The 27,057-nt window shown below is 38.0% G+C and overlaps 1 protein-coding gene across 2 annotated transcripts in view; it reads left to right on the top strand.

The window, feature by feature from the left end:
• The window catches only part of PKP2 (plakophilin 2), a 91,388-nt gene that overhangs the window by 22,967 nt on the left and 41,364 nt on the right, over positions 1 to 27,057 (top strand). For both annotated transcript variants that reach the window (XM_082739499.1, XM_082739500.1), the window contains exons 4-5: positions 4,868 to 5,003; positions 20,001 to 20,208. In XM_082739499.1, the coding sequence (XP_082595625.1) occupies positions 4,868 to 5,003; positions 20,001 to 20,208 (344 nt within the window). The remainder of the gene's footprint in view (positions 1 to 4,867; positions 5,004 to 20,000; positions 20,209 to 27,057) is intronic.

The following is a 27,057-nucleotide window of genomic DNA, read 5'->3' as shown; positions in this document are numbered from 1 at the left end:
ATGTCTAAAACAACAATGTACATACCTTAATTTAAAAATACTTTATTGCTAAAAAATGCTAGCTATCATCTGAGCATTCCGAGAGCGGTTATCTTTGTCCTGGTGGAGGGTCTTACCTTATTGTTCATGGCTTCTGACTGATCAGAGTGGTGGTTGCTGAAGGTTGGGGTGTGGCAGTTTCTTAAAATAAGACAATGCAGTTTGCCCTATTGATTAACTTTTCCTTTCATGATTGATTTCGGTTTAGCATGTGACGCTGTTTGATAGCATTTTACTCACAGGCGAACTTCTTTCAGGTTTGGAAGCAATTCTCCCAAACCCTGCGGCTTCTTTATCAACCAAGTTGATAAAATATTCCAACCCCTTTGTTGTCATTTTTACAATCTTCACAGCCTCTTCACCAGCAATAGATTCCATCTCAAGGAACCATTTTCTTTGCTCATCCATATGAAGCAACTGCTCTTGCATTAAAGTTTTATCAGGAGACTGCAGCAATTCAGTCCCAACTTCAGGCTCCCTTTCTAATTCTAGTTCTCTGGCTGTTTCCACCACAGCTGCAGCTGCTTCCTCTACTGAAGTCCTGAATCCCTCAAAGTCACCATGAGGGTTGAAATCAACTTTTTGCTACCTTCTGTTAATGTTGATATTTGACCTCTTCCTGTCAATCAGGATGCTCTTTATTTTAGTTTAGTTTAGTTCAGTTTAGTTTAGTTTTATTAATTCACATAATCTCTACACCCAATGTGAGGCTCAAACTCATGATCCCGAGATCAAGAATTGCTTGCTCTTTCAACTGAGCTAGCCAGGCACGTTGAATCAGGACTGCTATTGTGTGGCTCCCAGAATGGTGAATCCTTTCTAGAAGTTTTTCAATTCACTTTGCCCAAATCCATCAGAGGAATTACTATCTAAGGAAGGTATAGCCTTGTGCAATGTATTTTTTTTTAATTTTTTTAAAATTGACTGTGTGTAGTCGATGCACAATGTTACCTTATTTTCAGGTATATAATATTGATTCCACAAGTTTATTCATTATGCTATGCTCATCACAAGTGTAGCTGCCATCTGTCACCAGACAACGCTATTACAGTATCATCGACTATACTTCTGCTGGACCTTTTATTACCGACTTATAAAAACTGTAAATTGCTTCATGAATTTGCATGTCGTCCTTGCACAGAGGCCATGCTAATCTCTGTGTGGTTCCAATTTTAGTACATGTACTGCCAAAGCAATGTATTTCTTAAATAGTAAGACTTGAAAGTCAGAATTACTCGTTGATCCTTGGGCTGCAGGATGGATATTGTGATAGTAAGCCTAAAAACAACTTTGATTTTGTCATATGTCTGCATCTGATTTCTTGGTGACCAGGTGCACTGTCAACAAACAGTAATATTTTGATAGGTATCTTTTTCTTCCGAGGAGTGGGTCTCAACACTGGGCTAAATAATTCTGTAAACCATGTTGCAAACAAATGTGCTGTCATCCAGGGTTTGTTGCTCCCTCGATAGAGCACAGGCAAAATAGATTTAGCATAATTCTTACGAGCCCTAGGGTTTTGGAAATGGTCAGTGACCATTGGCTCCAACTTAGAGTCCCAGCTGCAATAGCTCCTAAAAAAAGAGCTTGTTTTTTGAGGCCAGGCATTGGCTTCTCCTCTCTACTTGTGAGAGTCCTAGATGACATCTTCTTCTAATATAAAACTGCTTGGTCTACATTGCAAATCTGTTGTTTAGTGTAGCCACCTTCATTAATGATCTTAGCAAGATCTTCTAGATAACTTGCTGTAACTTCTACAAAGTACTTCACCTAGGGGTGCGTGGGTGGCTCAGTCGGTTGAGCACCTGACTCCGGATTTTGGCTCAGGTCACCATCTCAGGGTCATAAGATCAAACCCTGTATCATGCTTCACGCTAGGTGTGCAGTCTACTTGAGATTCACTCTCTCTCTCTTCCCCCTCCTTCCCAACTTGCATGCACTCTCTCTAATAAAAATAAAACAAATTAAAAATATATATATATAGATATATATGTATATATGTATATTTCTATAGATAGATGTGTAGATATATAGATAGATATGTAGATCTATCTATAGATATGTAGATATATATCTATAGACATATGGATATCTTTAAAAGTGCTTCACCTTGAGGGACGCCTGAGTGGTGCAGTCAGTTAAACATCCCACTCTTGATTTCGGCTCAGGTCCTGATTGCAGGGTTGGGAGATTAAGCCCACTTAGGCTCCGCCCTCAGTGAGCGGTCTGTTGAAGACTTTCTCTCCCCCTCTTTGCCCTTCCACCTCACCCTGCATGCACTTTCTCTCTCAAATAAATTTTTTTTTTTTTAAAGGTGCTTCACCTTGCATTTCTATGTTATAGAAACAGCTTCTTTCCTTAAACATTATGAACTGCTAGCTTCACAATTTTCTTCTGCAGCTTCCTCACTTCTCTCAGACTTCACATGGTTGAGGAGAGTCTGGGTCCTGCTGTGATTTTGGCTTTGGCTTAAGGGAATATTATAGCTTGTTTGATCATCTTTCTAAACCACTGAAACTTTCTCCATATCAGCAATAAGGTTGTTTCACTATTTTTTTTTTTTAAGATTTTATTTATTTACTTGAGAGAGAGAGCAAGCTAGAGATCAAGCACGAGCAGGAGGCGGTGAGGGGGTGGGAGCTGGCTGGGGAGAAGGACAGAGAGCGAGGGAACAGCAGACTCCCCGTTGAGTGTGGAGCCCCATTCTGTGGATTCAACCCCAGGACCCCAGGATCACGATCAGACGCTTAACCCAGTGAGTCACCCAGGTGTCCTGGCTGTTTCACTCTTACCATTGTGTGTTCACTAGAGTGTACTTTCTATTTCCTTAGAAACTTTTCCTTTGCATTCACAATTGGGCCAACTGTTTGGTGCAAGAGGCCTGGCTATCAGCCTTTCTTGGCTTTTAACGTGCCTTCCTCACTGAACTTAATAATTTCTAGTTTTTGATTTAAAGTGAGAGACGTGCAAATCTTCCTTTCACTCAAACACTTAGAGGTCATTGTAGGGTTATTAACTGAAATTACTAACTAATTTCAATCTGTGTATCAGGGAATATGGAGGCCCTAAGGAGAAGGAGAGAGATGGGTAATAGCCAGTTAGTGGAACAGTCAGAACACACGCATTTATTAGTCAATTTCACCATCTTATGTGGGTGTGGTTCATGGCGTCCACACCCAAATAAATAGAGTAGTAACATCAAAGATCATTGATCACCAATCATCATAGCAAAAATGTGAAACATTATGAGAATTACAAAATGTGACACAGAGACATCAGGTTAGAAAATGCTGTGGGAAAATGACACTGATAGGCATGCTTGACGCAGGGTTGCCTTCAAATTAAAAAAAAAAAAAAAAAAGCAGTATTGCAAAGCTTCGTAGAGTAAGGTACCAGGTACAATAAGACATGGTATGCCTGTACTCTTTGTGCTTGTTAGCAAATCCTGGAAAACGCCCTGCCAAAGCTATCCTTTTGTTCTCTATTACCAGGAACGAATCAGGTGTAACTCTTTGAAGCCAAAGTCCTAGGATACCTTTAAGGCACGTCTTTAGCTGCAATTCTAAGATGTTGACATCCTGAGTCTGCTTTCTCTGAGTCAGTGCTTGAGGAAGCATGAATGTGTTAACATCCACAATGGTAACAGGTTGCCTAACGTAGTTCCCCTCCAGACAGAAATAAAAGGGGAGAAAAAAACCAGTTTGATGAGGCATTTGGGAATTATTGTTTTACAAACTGCAATTTTATTTGTCCTCTATCAGTTATTCTCTCTTATGTCAAACTACATCAGATTTCATCATCACTATAAATACCTGCAATTAGTAAAGGACAAAAGTATCTTACTAGATAGACATACACCAAATGTCATGGCAATGGCAAAGCAATGGTGACAGAAATTGTTTTCTTTAAGAAAAAGCACATTATAATTATGTTTAATCATTATTTTTCCTAATGATTCGGTCATATCAGCATGACTTATTTGAACAAAACAGACTCAGTATTCCTGGTACTGTTTACATACTGTTTCATTTGTTAGAAAACTTATTGAATGTTCATTTTAAAACTCACTTTCAGGTAAAATAACTGATTCTGAACAGATCCGAGAAAAATCTAATGATTATTGAGGGAAGGTGTTTCATCTACAAGTATAACATTACCATGGTAGAAATATTTTTAATTTTTAAGATCAAATTATTTTAAATTCCATGTGAAGCCTTATTGTGCCTTTATTTATTTACTTACTTACTTACTTACTTACTTACCTACCTTTTTAAGTGGCTCCACTGACTGAGCCACCCGGGTACCCCTTATTTTGCCTTTAAAGTGGCCTTTTAACATGCGATTATCATACTACATATCACTTATTTTATTTATTTATTTATTTATTTATTTATTAAAAGATTTTATTTATTTATTTGACAGACAAAGATCACATGTAGGCAGAGAGGCAGGTAGAGAGGGGAGGAAGCAGGGCTCCCTGAGGAGTTGAGAGCCTGATGCAGGGCTCGATCCCAGGACCCTGGGATCATGACCTGAGCCGAAGGCAGAGGCTTTAACCCACTGAGCCACCCAGGTGCCCCCATATTGCTTATTTTAAACAGAGTTCAGTTTCTTTCTTTTCAGAGGTTAGTCTGACCGGGAATATTTCTACTGCTAGCTTCTTGTACCTTCTGATCTCAGGTGCTGATCTTTCTTTTGGGTGAAGAGAAGCCAAGGCTCAGATGTTCTATGTGCTTTTGGATATAAGCCAAATCATTTCTGGATATCAGGCTGGGAGGCAGGAGGGAGCAGGTCTGGAATTCCGCTGACTCTGTGACTGTTTGTCTAGGAATGCAGACATGGAGATGACTCTGGAGCGAGCAGTGAGTATGCTCGACGCAGACCACACACTGCCACCCAGAATTTCTGCTGCAGCTACTTTCATACAGCACGAGTGCTTCCAGAAATCTGAAGCCCGGAAAAGGGTGAGTGTCATTTTAAGTTCAGTTTAAAAGTGCCATGCTTTTATATCTATTACAGGGGCCATGCAAACTGAAAACAATCGTTTATTTAAATTTTAAAAAATCTTGGGACACCTAGTTGGGTCGTTGGTTAAGTGTCCGCCTGTGGCTCAGAACATGATCACAGAGGTCATGGGATCGAGCCTCACATTGGGCTCCCTGCCCAGCAGAAGTCTGCGTCTCTCTCTCTCTCTCCCTCCATGATCTCTTTCACTCTTGCCTTCTCTCAAATAAATAAATAAAATCTTTCAATAAATAAATTTTTAAAAATCTTCACTAAGTTATACATCAATTATAGGTCAATTTTAAATAATAAATTAATAAAATAAAAGTCTTGAGACTTTTTTAAAGATTTTATTTACTTTAGAGGGAGAAAGAGAGAGTGTATGCATGTGAATGGGGGAAGGGACAGGGGGGAAGGGAGAGGGAAGGAGAACGAATCTCAGGCGGACTCTGCACTGAGCCTGGAGCCCAATACGGGGCTTAGTCTCACCACCTAAGGTCATGACCTGAGCCCAAATTAGAAGCCAGACACTTAACTGACTGAGCCACCCAGGCACCCTGGCTTAGGTGTTCTATAGGACAGAACTCACAAAGATAGAATCAACAGGTCATTTTGTGTTTGTTGAAAAGTGGTACATTTGTGTAGGAAAAAAATCGTAGTTTGAAAAAGTATGTAGTGAAAACTGTTTCCCTTCCACACCAAAGGGAAGAAGTTTTCACTACATACTTTTCTTATCACTTTTGGGGTCTCTTTCCAGAGATATTCTATGCATATAGAAACAATTATTGGATGGGTTGGTTCGGTATCCTTTTTTGTTTAAAACAAAATTGCAAAAGGTAGCAGATTATGTATAGTACCCTGCACTTTGTTTTTCTTTAACCCTGTATCTTGGAAATGTTTGGCATCTATTAACCCTACTTTGTTCTTTAAGATTTTCGATACATGATTTGAGAATACTTTCTCCCAGTTGTATTTTATTCTTTTCATTCTTTTAACAGTTTTTAATTTTGATGGAGTCTAATTGTGAATTTTTTCCTTTATGGATTGTGCTTTCGTGGTATATCCAAGAGATCTTTCTGGTCACTCACTCTAAGGTCACAAAGATTGTCTATTCTTCTAGAAGTTTTGTAAGTGTCAGATTTCATAGTTGGTCTAAGGTCCATTTGGCATGAATTTTTGTATACATTGCAAGATGTGGACTAAAGTTTCTTTTAAAAGATATAAATATATTTATACATATAAATATACATATGAATATATATATATATATATAAATATATGCACAATTGCATAGGCACCATTTGTTGAAAAGACTATTATTTTGGGTCCAAGCTGTATTTGTGCCTTTGTTGAAAAGGGATTGATCACATATATGTGAGTCTGTTTCTGCGCTGTGTGTTCTATTTCATTGATCTATTATTGGTCTATCTTTTTTTTTTTTTAAGATTTTATTTATTTATTTGCCAGAGAGAGAGAGAGAGAGAGCAAGCGAGCACAGGCAGACAGAGTGGCAGCAGAGGCGGAGGGAGAAGCAGGCTCCCCACCAAGCAAGGAGCCCGATGTGGGACTCGATCCCAGGATGACCTGAGCCGAAAGCAGCCGCTTAACCAACTGAGCCACCCAGGCATCCCTTATTGGTCTATCTTCATGCTAATCTCATGCTGTCTTGATTACTCTAGTTTTATATATTACTATAGTATTATATAGTAATACAGTTTTATATTGAAGATTGCTAGTGTTAGTCCTCTGACTTTGTTCTTTTTCAAGTGATTATGGCTATTCTAGGTCTTTTGCCATTCCATGAATTTTAGAATCTATATATTTTTTTAACATTTTATTTATTTATTTGACAGAGAGAGATCACAAGTGGGCAGAGAGGCAGAAAGAGAGGGGGAAGCAGGCTGTCTGCCAAGCAGAGAGCCCAGTGTGGGGCTTGATCCAGGACCCTGAGACCATGACCTGAGCTGAAGACAGAGGCTCAACACACTGAGCCACCCAGGCACCCCTAGAATCTATTTCTTTATGAAAAAAACTGCTAGGATTTGGTTTGAGACTGCATTGAATCCATAGATTAATATATGGAGAATTTTCATCTAAACAATATTGAGTCTTCTAACCCATGACCATGGTATATTTCACCATTTATTTCAGTCTTCTTTAATTGCTGTCAGCTGTATTTTATAGTTTTACTGCAGTATTACTAAATTCACTCTCAGCTGTAGTAGAATATTTGTAGACTCATCAGATTTTCTACATAGAACATGCCATCTGCTAATAAAGAGAGTTTTGTTTCTTCCTTTTCAATCTGGATAACTTATATTTCTTTTTATTTTCTTATTGTATTGGCTAGAACCTCTAATGCTATATTAAGAAAAAAAAAAAAGGAGTGGATATATCCTGTTCTTGATCATGGGGGGAAGCATTTGGTTGTTCTTTCAGTATGGTGCAACATGTAAGTTTTTTTTTGTTGTTTTTGTTTGCGTTTAGGAATTTAATCTGGGGATGTTTATATAGTTCTTTTTGGAAGGAAAGAAGAAGTTTTATATTCTAGTATTTTTAACACCTTTTTCCTGCCTTTTTAGAGTTACAATTGAGTTATATTCATAATAATATAGATAAACATTATTTTCAGGTGTACAACATGATATATATATATATATATATATATATATATATAGCAATGATTACAAGTCTAGCTACCATCCATACCAGTCATAAATTCTTTTTCTTATTATGAGAACTTTTAAGTTCTACTCTTTTAGCAATTTGAATATACAGTACAGTATTAATAACTATCATCATGATGAGCATTACATCTTAACTTGTTTTATAACTGGAAGTATGTACCTTTTGACGACCCTCATCCATTTCACCAATGCCAAACCCCCCATCTCTGGCAACCACCAGTCTGTTCTCTGTATCTTTGATTTTGGTTTTTGTGGGTTTGTTGTTTTTAGATTCCACATATAAGTGAGATTGTATAGTATTTTCTCACTGTCTTTTTCACTCAGCATAATGCTCTCAAGAGCCATCCATGTTGCTGCAAATAACCGGATTTCCTTCTGATTTATGATGGCATAGTAGTCCGTTGTGTATATATACCACATTTTACTTATCCATTCATCCATCAGTGGATATTTAGGTTGCTTCCATGTCTTGGGTCTTGTAAATAATGCTGTAGTAAACATGGGAGTTTATCTTTTTGAGTTAGTGTTTTCATTTCCTTCTGATAAATACCCAGAAGTAGAATTACTGAGTCCTAAGGTAGTTCTGTTTTTAACGTTTTGAGGAAGCTCCATAATGTTTTCAGAGTGCTTGTACTAATTTACATTACCACCAACAATACAAAAGAGTTCCCTTTTTGCCACATCCTTGCCAATACTTGTTATTTCTTGTCTTTTTGGTAATAGTCATTCTGACAGTTGTGATATGAGATCTCACTGTGGTTTTGATTTGCATTTCCCTGATGATTAGGAATGCTGAACACCTCCTCTGTATGTCAGCCATCTGTATGTCTTCTTTGGAAAAATACCTGTTCAAATCCTTTTCCCACTTTTAATTGGATTGTTGTTGTGTTTGCAATTCTGTCATCTGAGTTCTTTATATATTTTGATTATTAACCCTTTATCATGTATGATTTGCAATTATTTTCTCCTATTCTGTAGGTTCCCCTTTTCATTTTGTGATAGTTTCCTTTGGTATTTGATCTAATCCCACTTGTTTATTTTTGCTTTTGTTGCCTTTTCTTTTCGTGTCATATCCAAACTCATTGGAAAGAGTGCTAGCAAAGAGCTTACTGCCTATGTTTTCTTCTAGGAGTTTTATGGTTTCAGGTCTCATATTAAAGATTTAATCCATTTTGAATTAATTTTTGTGTATGGTGAAAGGTAGTGGTCCAGTTTCTTTCTTTCTTTCTTTCTTTCTTTTTTTTTTTTTCTTTTGCATGTGGCTGTCCTGTTTTCCCAACACCATTTGTTGAAGAGACTCTCCTTTCCCCATTGTGTATTCTCAGCTTTTTTGTTCTAAATTAATTGACCATATATGCGTGGTTTTTTTTTTTTTTCCTAGAGTGTTTATTCTGTTCCATTGATCTGTGCATCTTTTTATGCCAATATACTCTTTTTTACTACTATGGCTTTTTAATATAGTTTTGAAATCAGGAAACATGATGCCTCCAGTTTTATTCTTCTAATGATCAATTTGGCTAGTCAGGGTCTATATACATAGACCAATGTATATGGTTCCATATACATTTTAGTATTGTATGTTCTATTTTTGTGAAAAATACCATTGGAATTTTGATACTAATTACATGGAATCTATAGATTGCTTTGGGTAGTGTGGGCATTTTAACTATTAATTTTTCTAATCAATAAGCATGGAATATCTTGTCATTTATTTGTGTCTTCAGTTTCTTTCATCAGTATCCTATAATTTTTAGGGTACAGGTCTTTCTTCTCCTTGGTTAAATTTATTCCTAGGTATTTTTTTATGCAATTGTAAATGGGTTCCTTTTCTTAATTCTGATAGTTTATTATTGGTATACAGAAATGTGATGGATTTTTGCATATTGTACCTTACAACTTTACCGGATTCATTGATTAGTTCTAGTAGAGATTTTGGAGTCTTTAAGGCTTTCTGTATAATATGTCATCTGAAAATAGTGACAGTTTTACTTTTTCCTTGCTAATTTGGATGCCGCTTATTTCTTTTTCTTACCTAATTGCACCAGCTAGGACTTCAATACTGTTTAGGATAAAAGTGTTCAGAATGGACATCCTTCTTTTGTTCCTGATCTTCAGAAGAAAAGCTTTTAGCTTTTAATCGTTGAGTATGATGTTAGCTATAGGGTTTTCATAAATCACCATTTAAGTTGAAGAATACCTTTATCCCTGATTTTATAGAGTTTGTGTTTTAGTTTTTTACTCAGGAATGGTTGTTGGAATTTGTCAAATGTTTTATTTGCCTATTACAATATTTCCGTGTTTTTATCTTAATTTTGCTGCTATTGTAAATTATTTTGATTTTTTAAATGTTATCCCATTTCTGGGATAAATCCCACTTGGTCATGATGTACTATCACTTTTTAAAATTAGATTTGCTAAAATTCTACTAAAGAAATTATGCAGTTATATTATAAAGTTCTGTAATTTTCTTTTCTTGCAATGCCTTAGTCCAGTTTTGGATTGAGAATAATACTAGCTTCACATTGGAAAGTGTTCTCTCCTCTTCAATTTTCTGAAAGTTTGATGGTAATTGGTATTATTTCTGTCTTAAGTAGTTGGTAGAATTCACCAGTGAAGCTAGCTGGATCTGAAATTTTCTTGTGAAACATTTCCGACTGTACCCAGGGCCTTCAGGTCATGAGACCAACACACCGCCTACTGCACTAAGGAGGCTAGCTAGATTCTTAACTGTGAGTTCAGATTCTTTATGATACAGGGTCTTTCGGGCTATGTGTTCTTCCTAGTGAACTTTGGTGGTTTGTGTCTTTGTCCATTTCATCTAAGTTGTTCCAGTGCTTTTTAATTCTTTGTGTAGATGTTATCTGTTATTTCTCATTGCCCGAAAAATTTTCTTTAACATTTATTCTAGTGCAGGTCTCCTGGTGATTAACTGTTTCAGCTTTTGTAGGTCTGAAAAGGAATTCTGTCTTTGTTTCTGAGAGATTTTCACTAGCAGTAGAATCCTAGGTTGACGGTTTTTTATTCCAGGACTTGAAAGTTGTTGCTTCACTGTCTTTTCACTTGCTGTTGCTTCAGACAAGAAATGATGGGTCCTTTTTATTGTTCCTCTGTACATACTGTCTCTCTCTCCACCCACGCACGACGCTTTTAAGATTTTCTCTTTATCACTACTTTTGAGCAGTTTGGTCATAATATGCTTTGGTGTAGTTTTCCTTAAGTTTCTTGTGCTTGAGAGTTCATGGAGTTTCTTAAATTTGTAGATTTTTACTTTTCGTCCAATTTTGGAGTTTTCGTTGGATTTTTCAACCATTAATACTTGAAACTTCCTTTGGGAACTTGTTACATACTTATTTGGCTGCTCAAAGTTGTCTCATAGCTAATCCATATTCTATGCTTTTTCTTTAGTTTTTTTATCTGAATGTTTCCTTTTATAGATGGGTTTAGTTGCTATGCTCTAAAGTCACTAATCATTTCTTCTGTGGTGTTTAATATGCCATTATTCTCATTTGGGTTTGTTTTTTTAATGTATATCTTCTTTCTCTGGATGGAACCTGTTCCATCCTTCCTCGAGATTTCCAAACATATGAAAGACTGTTAAAATAGCTGCTTGAGGGGCACCTGGGTGGCTCAGTGGGTTAAGCCTCTGCCTTTGGCTCAGGTCATGATCTCAGGGTCCTGGGATTGAGCCCCGTATTGGGCTCTCTGCTCAGCAGGAAACCTATTTCTCCTCCCCCTCCCTCTGCCTGCCTCTCTGCCTACTTGTGATCTCTCTCTCTCTCTCTCTTTCTCTCTCTGCCAAATAAATAAAATAAAATAAAATAAAGCTGCTTGAATGACTTTGTCCGCTAATTCTAATATCTGTGCCCGTTTCTTGTTTGCATACCTGGAAATTTTTCATTAAATTCCAGGTATTATGCATTTTACCTTGTTGGATGCTGGGTATTTTTTTATTTCTGTAAATATTCTTGAACCTTGTTCTGGGATGTAGTTATTTGAAAACAGTTTGATCCTTCCAAATCTTGCTTTTGAGATTTGTTAGGTGGGACCAGAGCAGCATTTATTCTAGGACTTATTAAACCCCTCTTCTGCACTTTGTCTCAGCTCTGCTTTTTGAATTTCAGTTGGGTTTTCTCTCACCACACTATAGCCTGAGAACTCTCTGGAGACTGATCTGTGACAGCACTGGGGCTGACCTTGCTTGTTTTCCATCCCTGAGGGATCACTGTTCGTCATTGCTTCGTGTCCAGTTCTTGAAATCATTGCATGTTTTATCTGTTTTTAAAAATTGTTTCGGGTAGGGGGAGCGCCTGGGTGGCTCAATGGGTTGGGGCCTCTGCCTTCAACTCGGGTCATGATCCCAGGGTCCTGGGATCAAGCCCCACATCGGGCTCTCTGCTCAGCAGGGAGCCTGCTTCCTCCTTTCTCTGACTGCCTCTCTGCCTACTTGTGATCTCTGTCAAATAAATAAATGGAATCTTTAAAAAAAAAATTTTTTTTGTTTTGGTGGGGGCATCTGGGTGGCTCAGTGGGTTAAAGGCTCTGCCTTCGGCTCAGGTCATGATCTCAGGGTCCTGGGATCGAGCCCCACTTTGGGCTCTCTGCTCAGCAGGGACCCTGCTTCCTCCTCTCTCTCTCTCTCTGTCTGCCTCTCTGCCTACTTGTGATCTCTGTCTGTCAAATAAATAAAAGTCTTTAAAAACAAAACAAAACAAAACTTAGTATTCATCGAAACTTTTAAAAAAATTAAAAATAAAAATTGTTTCAGGAGGTAGGCAAATTAGTCCTTTTCACTGTTGAGTCATTATCAGTTTTGATAAATAATCCCTAATAAATTCTCCCTGAAACTGTAAACTTACACCCTGGTAACATTGTGTCCCAGGGCCCATTTACATGTACCATCACCAGTTTATACTTTATTGTTTGGTTTTGTTAATCTAATAAGCAAAAAAAAAACAAAAAAAAACAAAAAAAAAACTTTATGGTAGAAACTTTCCTAATTTTTTGAAATCAAGACTAATAGTCATTTAATCAAAGCTACAGAGAAAAAAATTAATTATACACACATACCACACACAATTACACAGTTTGTCTTAATCTTTCATACACTATGCCAGTTATATATCATCTGCAATTTCTAGTTTTTTAAAGTGAAATGAGAACTTAATAGCCTAATTCATCTGAGTTCAAATCCTTGTGGATTTTTATATTTTCCCTAGTCTTTTACATTAATTTTGTCAAAAAATCATTGCAGAGCTTTTTAAAGCTATTTACCTTTACCTAGTCTTTCCAAAGTGTAGAGATCAATTTTCAGAGAGACAGAACTCTTTTCACACTTACATTTCATTCATTTTTAGAACAGATAGATAAATTACATGATTGTAGTAATAAGTATAGTTGGCCCAAATACATTGGGAAGCACACCTAAGCTATCCTTGGAAAATATGTGACTCAACTAATAGAAATAGAAGTACAAAGCCCAACATACAGTAACCTACCAGCTTTATTAGTACTCAGGGAATCCATAGGGTTCACAGAGGGAATAATGAGAATGTAGGTAGTCTGGCAGGTCAGACAAAAAGGTTCTATTGAATTTTTTTTATAAGATCTGTATTTCCTTAATGATTTGTAGGAGTTCTTTACCTGTTATGCATAATATAATATATAATCCAGTGTTGTGCATATCATGGTATCTTTCATCATGCAGGATTTAAAAATTCTTGTGAAGTCAAATCTGTAAATATTTCTATTCATGGCATCTATATTTTAGGTGTTTCTTTAAAAAACCTACCTCCATATCTAGAATATTTTTGGTTTTATCTTATTTTTTTTTTTAAGATTTTGTTTATTTATTGAAGAGAGAGCAATAGCTAGAGAAATCACAGAGGGAGAAGGAGAAGCAACTCTCTGTTGAGCAGGGAGCCTGACATGGGGTTCGATCCCAGGATCCTGAGATCCTGAGCTGAGCAGAAGGCATACACTTAACTGACTGAGCTACGGTGCCCCAATTTTTTGGTTTTAAAAGTCACATAATTATGAGGTATTTCTCACTGCTCCTTTGCTTATATGTTTGTTCCACAGGAAGAATAAGTAAGGATTTTTTTTAAAACAATATATTTAAATAGCAATGAACTTTCTTTATACATACAGGTGAAGAGAATTAGGCTAAAAATTAGATCTTTCTATGACTAAATCAGATAAATATTTAAATCTTTATTTCCACTTTTAAAAAGCTGGACATTGTTATGCATGTTTTCATTTTCTAATATAGAAATACTTGAAATTTTCTTTTGCTACTCAAGTTGGACTAGATTTCCTCTATCTCTTAAGTTACTAGTTTGATTATAAATATCATTTCACTTACATACAGGATTAATGCTGTGCTTGCCTTCTTGGCACTTATTCTAAAGCTAGGACAAACACTGGTTTTGAGAATAATGAAACACAAAAATCACACTGAAACCTAAAAATATATATGCATAGTAGAAAAATTTAAGAATTATGTTATAACCCAAGAACATAAACAAAAATTCTGCTAATATTAAGCACAGTGCTATAGTATTTGAATTTATGTATAAAAGACAATTAGAGGGGCACTTGCCTGGCTCAATTGGTAGAGCATACAACTCTTGATCTCGGGATTGTGGGTTTGAGCCCTATGTTGCGTATAGAAAATCCTAGGGGCACCTGGGTGGCTCAGTTAAGCAACTGACTCTTGGTCTCAGCTCAGATCATGATCTCAAGGATCTTGAGATCAAGCCCCACCTTGGGCTCCGCATGCTTAGCAGGGAATCTGCTTGATAGTCTCCCCTCTGCCCCTCCTCCCATATGCATGTGTGCACATGCTCTCTCTTTCTAAAAAATAAAATAATTCTTAAAAAAAATAATTATATTGTGCACATAAAGATCAAAATTTTAAATCATAAATGTTTAAAACCAGTGGCAACTTTTTAATCCTTTTTTTATTTGATTAGGACTCAACCCATTTAGTATGGTTGATCTCTTTCTTCTTTTTGAAACTTTCTTCTTTGGGCCCAGAGTCTTCTGATTCTTTTTCCACATCTGTGGCACCTTTGGGTTTCTTCTGTGAAAAATTTATCTTCAGCCTGTCCCTTAAATGATGCCTTCCTGGGACTTTTCTCCCTCCACACTATCATCTGACCTGTTTCATCCACTCCTATGACTTCCATTCCCATATGTTAAAGATCATTTAACCGCATCTTTAGCCTCTGTCTCTACCCTGGTCTCCAAACTATGTGTCCACCATTTGCTGGACATCCCACCGAACTCAACATCAGCGTTTTAAGAAATGAACACAGTATCTTCTTTCGCTTTTCTTCTCTAGTATACAACCCTGCTTTTGAATTTGTTTTTCCTACTGGGTTGGAAGGCAGGACCCTTGGCGGTTTGAGCGTTAACTCTCAAGAGTCTCTTGGGGCAGGGTGAACCCAGCACCCTAATTACCTCAGTGACCTTGGGCAAGATATTTAACCTCTCCAAGTCTCGGCATTCCTACTTTTAAAGTTGAAATAATAGTCCTGCTAGAAGGAATTGTGAGAATGCAGTCAGTGCAGTCAGATAATAGTATAATGCCTGCCCTGAAGTAATGAATCAGAACATATTATTTCCTATGTAAGTGAGTGGTAATTCACCCAAGTGGTGTGACACAAAAACTTGAACACAGACTTTGAACTCTCTTTTATCCTTACCTCTCAACATTACTCATATTCGTGCAGTTTTAAAGACCTATTAGTACTGCTGAAGTGTCTTGAATCTACCCACATCTTTCCCTCCCCGCTCAGTGCTACTGTGCTAATCCCTTTCTGAGATGTTTTCTGTTAATCCAGCTGCTTCATGCTTAATTTCCCTTTCCTCCTCCTCCTCCTCCTCCTCCTCCTCCTCCTCCTCCTCCTCCTCCTCCTCCTCCTCCTCCTCCTCCTCCTCCTCTTCTTCTTCTTCTTCTTCTTCTTCTTCTTCTTCTTCTTCTTCTTCTTCTTCTTCTTCTTCTTCTTGTTGAAGATTTTATTTATTTAATTGACAGAGATTACAAGTGGGCAGAGAGGCAGGCAGAGAGAGAGAGAGAGGAGGAAGTAGGCTCCCTGCTAAGCAGAGAGCCCATTGCGGGGCTCAATCCCAAGATCCTGGGATCATGACCTGAGTGGAAGACAGAGGCTTAACCCACTGAGCCACCCAGGCTTAACCCCTTCTGATACAGTCGCCTCACAGCATGGAGGGAGACATTTCCAATAGCAGCCCCGCTTGCCGGTAGAAGAAAGGACAAACCCTTTAATTTAATCTGCCAGTCCCTTCTAAAACTGGCTCTATTTCCATGCCTGTTTCATATTTCATCACTAGAGTATTGACTGCCATAGCTGTCTTGCAGAATCTTATTATAAACTCATAGGAATTCATTACTTAGAATTTGAGAAAGTAAGACACAAAAAAAGAAAAAAAACATACCCACAATTCCCACTCTGGTTATCATTTTGGTTTTGTCCTCTAACTTTTAAAATCTGTATATGTACATAGCTGTGATCAAATTGAATATGTAGCTTTGTTTGTATGGATTTTTTTGGCTTGATTTTTTTTTAATGTGCAAATGTATGCTTGTTTAAAAAAATAAAAAATAATAAGCTGCTTTCATAACTTATACTACCATCATTTCTACCAAACACCCTGATTTCATTTCTTTTTTTATGTATGTGTTTAAATGGAAATATATAGATATTATATGGTTTTTTCAGTAACACTGTATCATAAGCATTTTGTTTTAACATTAGCAGTATTTTGCATACCTCATATTAATGGTGGCATATTAGTGGTGATAGTAGTAGCTACCATGTGTTGAGTGACTACTGTATGCCTAGCATGCAGATTGCTAATCTTAGATAATCTCCCTTTGACTGGTGAGGGAACTGTAATGACTAATAAAATACTGGACAATTCTAACATTGCTCTGCCTCTCCCATGGAAAGCTCAACATAAGGATATGTGACAGTCATTAACCAGTCTTCCCCTGTTGTTGGACATTTATGGTTTCAAATTTTTCACTATTATAAATAATGTAGTTACAACTATGTGTGTATACATTTCAAATTTTTTCCTAGTAGTGAAGGTTATTGGAAGAGAATATTTTTACAGTTTTTGATACATACTTCCAATTGCCTTCCTGAAAGGTTATACCAATCTACAGGGAGTGATTAACGCTAATGGGAAAGAAAATAGAGAAGGGGGGGTGACATTTCACAGAGGTGACATTTGAGCCAGCTCATGCAAAATGAGTAGGGCTTTGCCGGAAGTTAGGCATAGTGGTCAGAGCATTCCAGACAGGAAAGAAAGAGAGAGCAAAGGCACCAGAACACAAGAGAGCCGTTGCCCCAGAGGAGTCAGTCCATTCCCCCCTGCTTATTTGCCACCGGAAATCCTCATCATTTATTTTATAGTTGGCAGGAAAGAGAAACAGAATAGAGTCCTTCCATATATTTAGAAACCATTTCAAATGAAAGCTCTTTTGAAGTTCTGAGACATTCATGTTCATCTGTTTCTTTTTTCCTTTCCCCAAAAGAGAACAAATCCCCTGAGGATTCGGTACAACTGGGAAAGACATGCAGCCTCTCTGGTCCCTTCTGCTTCCCTGAATTTAAAGGGGACAAGGGCAATACATTTGACATTGGCCCTAATGTATATAGGATCCATCACCAACCGTTCCTCTAGTTATACACAATAAGGAGAATGTCATCAACTTCCTGCATTTGATACTGATTTTGTATCAATCTGCTTGATAAAATGTATAAAAGTAACTAAAGGCTATTTTTAAGTTTAGGCTAGGTGTTAGACACTAGGGAGTCAAATTCTCCAGTAACTAGAGCTGTTGCAGATTTCAGCCTTTATCTGAGCATGGTGTGTCTGCAATGCCTTCTTTACAGGCTGGAGCAAGCGCTGAAAGCCAAAGGGATAGAGGTGACAGGGTAAGGGGAAGCTTACCCTGCCTCCCCTGCCGCCTGGTCAGGGCGATGAACGCTTCCCCATGCCACTTCTCACTAGTTCTATAATCACATCTGGAAGTGAAATATGGCCAGTAAGCCACTTCGCATCATATTTTGAAGAAGGCAACTTAATAAATTATAAATTAGGTAATAGAATACTTCTAAAGTTTGCAAAGTACTTAGGACAAAGAGCATTTTCTTTTCACATCTGATGGTTATACTGCTGGTGTGAAGATTTAGTATAGGTGGCATTTATTAAGTTTACAGAGTGTCAATTCAACCACCTTAAAACCTAACTATGAAATAGGAATTGATGGAATTAGGGAACCATGTGAGTTACAGACTGTTTTAAAATAAATTGTGCCTTTCTGCTTTTAAGGAAGTATAATAATGGGAATAGATGAAGTGATCAAATAGATGATCTGTTGGATGAGAATTAATTGATAGCTAAGAAATCTTTCTCATTCGCATTCTCACACAAATATATTATAATGGCTCTAGACATAGCCCAACAAAACTGCTGTGACCAGTCTACCAGTTGGATCCTGTTTACCAGAAGACGACTTCTCTCCTCTCTCTCTCTCTTAAGACAAGAAGGGGGCAGGAGGTTGGGCAGAAGGAGAAAAAAAGAGAGAATCTTAATTGGGCTCACTGCCCCCTGTGGAGCTGATGGGGGGCAGGATCCCACAACCCTGAGATCACGACTGAGCCGAAATCAAGATTCGGATGCTTACCTTACTGAGTCACCCAGGTGCCCCAAGAGTACTTAATCTTGTAAGATTCTTAACAAGCTATTAAGTAGATAACATATATGAAATCTAACACTGTGCCAACACCTGGAAGTAGGTGGAGTCATTATCTTTGTTTTATTAATATTATCATGGTTATTATTTTTAAACCTCAACTTTTGTTCGTGCCTTGCCTGTCTTCTTCCCAATCCTAACAAAGGAAGATGTCCAATTGGAAGATTATGTCTTAAATACCATTTATCTATGACAGGGACCCTGGAATTTGATGATACAGAGAAAATATGCAAAGGTGTTATGATGCCCAGAGCATGAACTGTTGTGCAGTGATGAACTTGATGATGGTGATGAACTTGATCTGAAAGGGAAACTCCTGCTGATTCACAACAATAGTTAATATCCTAAAAATTTTTGCATTAAGATGGTGAAAATGACTGGGATCTTTATCAAAAGTTCTTACTAAAAATTTCTGGGGGTGCCTGCGTGGCTCAATCAGTTAAGCCTCAGACTCTTGATTTGGGCTCAAGTCATGATCTCAGGGTCATGCAGTCGAGCCCTGCGTCAGGCTCTATGCTCAGCTTGCTTGGGATTTCTCTTTCTTTTTCCCTCTGTTCCTTCCTGTTCACGCTCTGTCTTGCTCTCTCTAAAACAAACAGATTTTTCTGCATCAGATTTTAGTGAAAGTCTATGAGAAGGAAAACCCTCAGTCTGCAACTTGACATTTTTCTTCAGCAACCCCCTGTCCACCTCTTGATTTTTTTAGTTAATACTTGTAGCTTGAGATACAAAATCACTTTACTCAGATTGCCATTATTTGACCTCTTCTTGGACAACCATCCATTTCAGAATCTAAACTATTTTTCTATTCCTCATTCTGGCCCTGCCTGTAACAGACAGCACATTCTTTCCTGCATATTTGGATTGGAGAAATGTTTTTAAAATAGCATCTCAAGAAGTATAAAATTGCATTATTTACTTAAAATGCTTGCATAATTTTTATATAAACCTTTTTTAAATACCCAAAGCAATTGACCGTAAAAATAGCTGGCATTTAGGATTAGTTTGCATTGCTGCTACCATTGCTGTGGTATGTGAATCTTTATTTCTACCATTAATGAAGATGAGCTGTATTTGTTTATGTTGACCCTAAAATTGTGTCCTGGAAAAAAACCTCATGTGATGTGCTGTTCTCCCATAAAATTCCTCGTCCCCTGCATTCCCATCCTTCTTCATTATGCTCAAGGCTTTTATAACTTAACTCTTTCTATCCATTTCGCTATCACTTACCCAGCTTCTATCACTTTACCTTTCTCTTCAATTATCTCATAGGCTCCAGTCTTCTCAAATTTATTGTTAGCTTCTGGTTGAGAGTTACTGCCTTATAGCAGGTATATATTGTATGCTGTGAGTTTCAGATTGTTTCTCCATTGGTGTTTGATGGGAGTTCTCATACACACTAGTGAACTTCATCTGTTGATTCGTATTACAACCAGTGTCTTTAATGCCACATCAGAATAAATACACATCCATTTCCTCCCCAGGTTAATCAGCTTCGTGGCATCCCCAAGCTGCTGCAGCTCCTAAAAGTTCAGAATGAAGATGTTCAGCGAGCCGTGTGTGGGGCCTTGAGAAACTTAGTGTTCGAAGATAATGACAACAAGTTGGAGGTGGCTGAACTCAATGGGGTACCTCGGCTGCTCCAGGTGCTGAAGCAAACCAGAGACTTGGAGACTAAAAAGCAAATAACAGGTAGTGCTTACAGAATATTAAGGGATGTAGAACAGGGTACCCCAGCTGGTTATGTTATGCCATCTGTTTTTTCTTAAGCTTTCTGAAACCAGTGGTTGATGGGCTCATCATTATCCAAGAGGTGGATTTCAAGGGACACTGTCACGCTGCTGAGTTAGACCCCAGATTCAGGTCAGGTTTGAACTCTTTTTTACCTGACGGGGAAATTATTTTGAGCCTTTTGCTCAATATTTTTCATTCAAAACTGTGACTTTGACTACATGTTTTTAAAACAACTTTGCAAGTCTCACTGTCTGGAAACCCTGCATCAGCTTACTAACGGCCAACTGTGTAGTTTGAGGATGTGTGAGCTTTCAGTATTGCCTTGGGTGCCCAAGGCATTCATTCTGAAGAGAACCAATAGGAACCACACCCAGTTATTTTTATTATATACTCCACAATCCACTCGCTGGATCTATGCAAAGAAAGCATATCAGGGCATGCCCAAGTGTAGAGGGTCAATTTAATCAAAGAGTCAAAATGCAAGAAATGTTGTTTCCCAATCCTTCCATTGTCTGGACCCCTCAAAATACCTGCTCCCTAGCCCACCTGTCCCTGCACCCTAAAAAAAAAAAAAAAAAAAAAAAAAAAAAGATGAGAGTAGCTGGATGTGTTTTTTTCTAGTTGTCTACTTCATATTTCAGAATACTGATTTGCACAAATATCTTCTTTCTGCCCAAGAGATTAAAAGGATGAAATAATCTGAGAGCATTAAAGCAACAGTTTTAGTAATCCTTGAAACATAGAGAAGAGATATCTAGTTTCATTTAATGAACAATCCATATGATAGAGGAGAAAATATTTCATTGATGTTCAAGTTCACCCTCCTCACCATTGTCATCAGCTCCCTGCACACACTGCAGACAGCAATTGTCAGTAGGATTGCCCTGGGGAAACTTTAATTAAGTAGCGTCAGTGGCCCAGGTGGTAAACATACATTTTTAATTTAATTATCACGGAAAGGTTTTGAGGTATTTTTAGGTATTATTGGGTGATTAAATCTCACTTTTATAGATGAGAAAAGTAAAGCCCAAAGAAGTTAACCCTTTTTAATATAACCTATAAGAGTCCTTTTAAATAATAATGCTTGAGAGTGTTATTTATTTTCAAGGGGGTATTTTACAAATACTATTTTAAATTGAATATATTCTGCACTTCTGCCATGTCCACTTTACCATAGAGCAGTTCTTTTTTTCTGTAGAAATGTTGTCATTCTATCTTCTCTCCCCACTTATATCTTAAAATAATCACATATTTTTCTATCTTGCTATATTTTAATTTTATAAAACTATATGAAGGGTCATACCATGCTGTCATGGCATGCTATCATTTCCCATGAAAAATTTCCTTCCATATTTGTGACTTACATTAAAATACCTACAGAAACTAGGAGTGATCTTACTCGTTCATGGATTCATTCATTCATTCATTCAGCTGGTATTTATAGGGCTGCCTTCCAGGGCCAGGCAATGAGAACCAATCTAGAGAGGTTGTAGATGTTCTCTTCCCTCTACTAAAAGATGAACAATTATGTGATGATAGGCGCATTAAAAAAACAAAACAAAAGCCATACCTCATAATTAGAACCTAACATTTTCTTCATTAAAATATAGTAATGACAACCATAAGAGAGAATCAAACAGATAAACTGTTCTACGGTCAAAAAAAGAGTTCACAAAGGAGATACGTTTCCTTGTGGACTTTTAAAAAAGGTTAGGATACCGTTTACTGGTGTTTTGAAGGAGAAAGGAAGTTATTCCCAGCAAAGTGAACATCATTAGCAAAGCAAAAAAGCAAAAAGAAGCTGCTGGTCATTTAGAGGGAGTTGTATAATAGAGTACTGAGGTTAGGGTGTATTGTAGCTCGAGAGCTTGGGAGGATTTGTGGGTGTGTGTCAAGGAAGTAATCCATTAAACCACACTTCCTCTTTTTTGTTCCGCTGATAGAAAACTACCATCAGAGAACATTCTGTGGAATTAATGCCATAGGAACTGTTATCTTTTACAGAGCTGATAAATAGAGGTTTATTGTGCAATTTCTCACGAATTCTAGAACAAGCCAAACACCCCTACCAGAGGGTGCTCATTACATGCTAATTGAATTGAGTTGATACTTGAATGTTTGATACAAATCCTTCCAAATAACTTCCTTTAGCTCTATTAATAGAAACAGCTAAGTAAGCGCTTTCAGGACCTTAGAAATAAATTGTTGACTTAATGTAGACATGTTTATATCTTTGTTTAGAAACACAAAATGAGCAACCATATATGTGAATCTTTTCTTATCTATTTGGTGGATATCTTTTTATTGAGCCCCTTTTACGTGCTAGTCCCTAAGTTAGGACTTTCCATTTTGCATCTTTGTGCCCCCTGACATCTCCTTAAGGCATTATTGATGGTTGCCACATGATCAGCAGGGGGAAGTAGATTGCCCAGGATTACACAACTGACAGAGCACAAGGCCCAGATGCAAACCTAGCTTTATCTGGGTATTTTGCTCTGTGAAAGTGGCTCCCACCTACTGTTTTGGGGGCAGAGAGTGACTCATTTTTACACTTCTTTGGGAAAGGGTTTGTCTTTAAGAATCTCAGATCAGAGACCTCTTTCCCGCTTCTCTGAGCCTTCCTCTCTCCCCACTTACCACTGGCATGCTCCAGTCATCTTCACGCCTCTGGTCTACTATTGCGGTCGCTTCTTACCTGCCCTCTGATTCAGTATTGTGCATTCCCACTCGATTCACCACTCTGAACCTAGTAATTTCTTTCTAATATGAAAATACTGCCCTACTGTGTTCCCCATTAGCTCTAAGACAGGGTGCATGCTGTGGAGTATGCCACACAACAATTTTATAATGTGAGCCTGGTGACCAGGGGCAGCAGTGTCTCCTCTCATACCCTTCCAGCCCAAGTTCTAAAATCCTAGAGGATTAGCTGGTCTGTTCCATGTCTTGGTGTCTTTGTGTCTGCTGTCTCTTGGACTAGAATCCTTTTCCACACCTAGATCACCTGGTGAATCCTCTCATCCTTCGAAAGGCGTCTTTTCCTCTGAAGCATTTTCAGATGCTTTTCAGATGAAGCATTTTCAGATCCTATCACACTTTCCTCCCTGTTTCCTGCCATCCCCCCCAGCGGAGTTTTGAAAGAGGGGGCTCCTAATGAACTACTTCTGCATCCTTTAATATTAGGATGTCACTTATTTCATGCCTGTATGTTTATTGCAGTAAAAACAGTGCTACTCTTCTAAGTTTCTCAACAGCTGTGGCTGTATGACTGACTATATAAAAGAGACTTGTGGGGGCTCCCGGATGGTTCAATCCGTTAAGTGTCCGACTCTCAGTTTCACTCAGGTCACGATCTCAGGGTTCTGAGATAGAGCTCCATGTCAGGCTCTGTGCTTACTGTGGAGTCTGCCTCAGATTCTCTCTCCCTCTCCCTCCTACTCACTCTCTCTCAAATAAATAAGTAAAACCTTTGGGGTGCCTGAGTGGCTCGGTTGGTTAAGCATCTCCCTTCAGCTCAGGTCATGGTCTCAGGGTCCTGAGATCCAGCTCTCTGCTCAGTGGGAAGCTGACTTTTTCCTCTCCCTCTGCCCCTCCCCCTCACTCATGCTTGATCTCTCCAGTGCTCCCTCCCTCTCTCTCTCTCAAATAAAGAATCTTTAAAAATAAATAAATAAAATCTTTTTTAATGAAAAAAGGGAGACTTGTGACCTGGGATTATCTGGATTACACACAAATAAGAGAATCAAGTGTGTTTTTAGATAAGACCCTGTTTTTTCTGGCCAAGATATGAAGCAGTTAACCATCTGATTTCTATACATGCATAAAAGAAGCTGCAGAGCTTTATTGGGAGAGAAGTCAACTCACTGACCTTCCTGGCATTTTCAGTACCAGCCTAGGGGGAAGCTCTTTCCTGTCAGATAAAAAGACTTGAGGATCAAAGAGTTTCCCTCTGTGAGATTGTTCTCCCTCCCTTACCAAGTGAGCATGGTAATGTACTTTAATTGAAATGAGAACAGTACATACTGATCTCAGAGGTTCATCTTCAGGGTCACTGATTGATGAGCACTTTCAGGAGTGAGTAGGGCTCTGCCTTGGTAAGAATAAAGCAGGAGATTCTTGTCCTTCTGCTTGTTACATAAGGAAGGGTCAGGATGATTGTTGATGAAATTTGTTGAAAATGCATATTGACTTCTGCATATTTTATGGAAATATTTAATTGGATTGCTATATTTTAGTAGCAGAAACATTCTACTATAAAATATCCATTATGCACCTTTTAAAAATAACTATATATTTTTTTTCTGCATTTGTAATGTGCAACAAGTTACCTTGGGTTCATATATGACTTGGACTAAATGGCCTTTGCAATAGTGTGGTATTTCAGGTAAGATTTGCAAAACTTAGGTGAAAGGAGTATATCCATGCAAGGGAAATTATTTTAAAAAAAAGAGAGAGAGAGAGAGAGAGAATCCTCCTGGGGCACCTGGGTGGCTCAGTGGGTTAAGCCTCTGCCTTCAGCTCGGGTCATGATCCCAGGGTCCTGGGGTTGAGCCCCACATTGGGCTCTCAGCTTAGCAGGGAGCCTGCTTCCCCCTCTCTCTGCCTGCCTCTCTATCTACTTGGGATCTCTGTCTGTCAAATGGATAAATAAAATCTTAAAAAATAATAATCCTCCTGTGACCACTTTGCAAAATGAGGCTAAAACACACTGGTTCTCCTTTTCCTCTTCCTGCTCCTCTTTCTCCTTCTGTACTGATAATAAGGATTCATTTAATCATAATACTTGCAGATTTTGCTATCAAAGTATCATGCAGACTTTGCTAAATAACTATATTTCTAGTCCTAAAGGGCAATATTATAAAACATGGATTTTAATATCTTACAAGATCCCTTTACTAAAGTTAGCTATTTTTTGCAAATATCACAGTTGGGAATAAATTTCTGGATAATGCAGTTATTATTATCTCTGTTGTAAGTGCTAATTATTCAAAGTATATCCCTTACCAGAATCCATTTCTCTTTCTTTTTGGCTCAAGTGAGAACTTAGTGATAGAAAATGACAGGCTTATCAGCTGTAGCAAAGAACTATAATAGAGATCTGGGTGCTATGAATAAATTAACTAGAAGTTATAGGTGAGACCAGTGAAAACCTAAACCCTAATACTATCTTGGGGCATCTAGAATCAGGTCATTGAAAGGAACCTCTATCAAGGGTCATTTGGTCTGTTTGTTTCTCAATGCCAGAAATGGGAATCATTTTTTTTTAAAGCAATCCCAGTGTGGAACTCAAACTCATGACCCTGCATTTAAGAGTCATGCACTCTACCGACTGAACCAGCCAGGTGCCCTGGGAAACTTTTTTTTTTCTTTTGTTAAGATTTTATTTATTGACAGAGACACCATGAGAGAGGGAATACAAGCAGGGGTGGTGGGAAAGGGAGAAGCAGGCTTCCCACCAAGCAGGTAGCTTGAAGCAGGGCTCAATCCCAGGACCCTAGGATCATGATCTGACTCAAAGGCAGACACTTAATTACTGAGCCACCCAGGGGCTCCTATTGGGAATCATTTTTAAAATACAGATTCCTAAGATCCATTCTGAGATTCTGGCTAGTGAATTTGGGATGTGGCCCAGAAATATGTGATTCAGATATGCCACGAGGTTCATTTAAAAACTGCTAGTCTAGTGTAGCACTCTAGCTTTAGGATAAAAAACCCCTTGTCGGGGCGCCTGGGTGGCTCAGTGGGTTAAGCCGCTGCCTTCGGCTCAGGTCATGATCTCGGGGTCCTGGGATCGAGTCCCGCATCGGGCTCTCTGCTCAGCAGGGAGCCTGCTTCCCTCTCTCTCTCTCTCTGCTTGCCTCTCCATCTACTTGTGATTTCTCTCTGTCAAATAAATAAATTAAAAAAAAAAAAAAAAAGAAGAAGGCGTCATGGAGCCACTGTAAAAACCCCTTGTCAGTGTTTTCCCAAAGGATGAGCTCATTTTTTTATCAGCTCCTGCGATAGAACTGGATCTTACAAGCAGATCTTTCTCTTTCCTTCAAAGCTCTCTTAGAAGTTTGTATTTCCAGTAAGCTAGAATCTTTTTCCCTAGAATTTCCACTCATTAAGTTCTGGTTTTGCCTTCTTATAGTCACACACATTCACAAAGATATCTAGGTGTTAAATCTGCATTTCTTTCATTACTATGTGTATTAGATTCTAATATTTTTTAGCTTGGATATATTTTTCAAGCAATTGAATCTTTAGTGACTTCTAAGAACTCTCTGTATTAAGGAAATTAACCTTGTGTTTTCATCTGTATTTTCCCATTCCGTAGTTGGTCCTTTATTGATTTCGTATGTACATGTAGGAGGAATGTAATCTCGAATCTCAAGTGAACACTTAAGCTCCTTCCTAGCTTCGTGCCATACAAAAATTTGGCAGGCATGACATTTCTATAAGATACCCTACATTAAAAATTCAAAAATTATACTCACACTCACAAACCGGATTCTTTTATAGAAGTAATACCACATGCCCAGCTATAAAGGACATCCGACTTTTGAAGGAAAATTCCACTCCCTTTGTTTAAAATTAATCCTCTTCTGGTTTTTATTGTAAGGTATACTTTTCCTTTGAGTGCCCTGTGTGGTCCTTTTTAAAAAGGAGGAAATGTCATTATGCTTTACATCTTTAAGCCTCTGGCAAGCAGAGACTGTTAATTTGTTTATTTATTTAAAACAGGAAGCTATTTTTTTTTCCTTTTCTCTCTTTTCTTCTTAACTTTCTTTAGTGGCTTAGTAACCACGCAACTCAACCTCAGAACTG

This window comes from Mustela nivalis, assembly GCF_964662115.1.
Source record: "Mustela nivalis genome assembly, chromosome: 7".
NCBI lineage: Eukaryota > Metazoa > Chordata > Mammalia > Carnivora > Mustelidae > Mustela > Mustela nivalis.
This window is presented reverse-complemented; position numbering and strand designations above follow the sequence as displayed.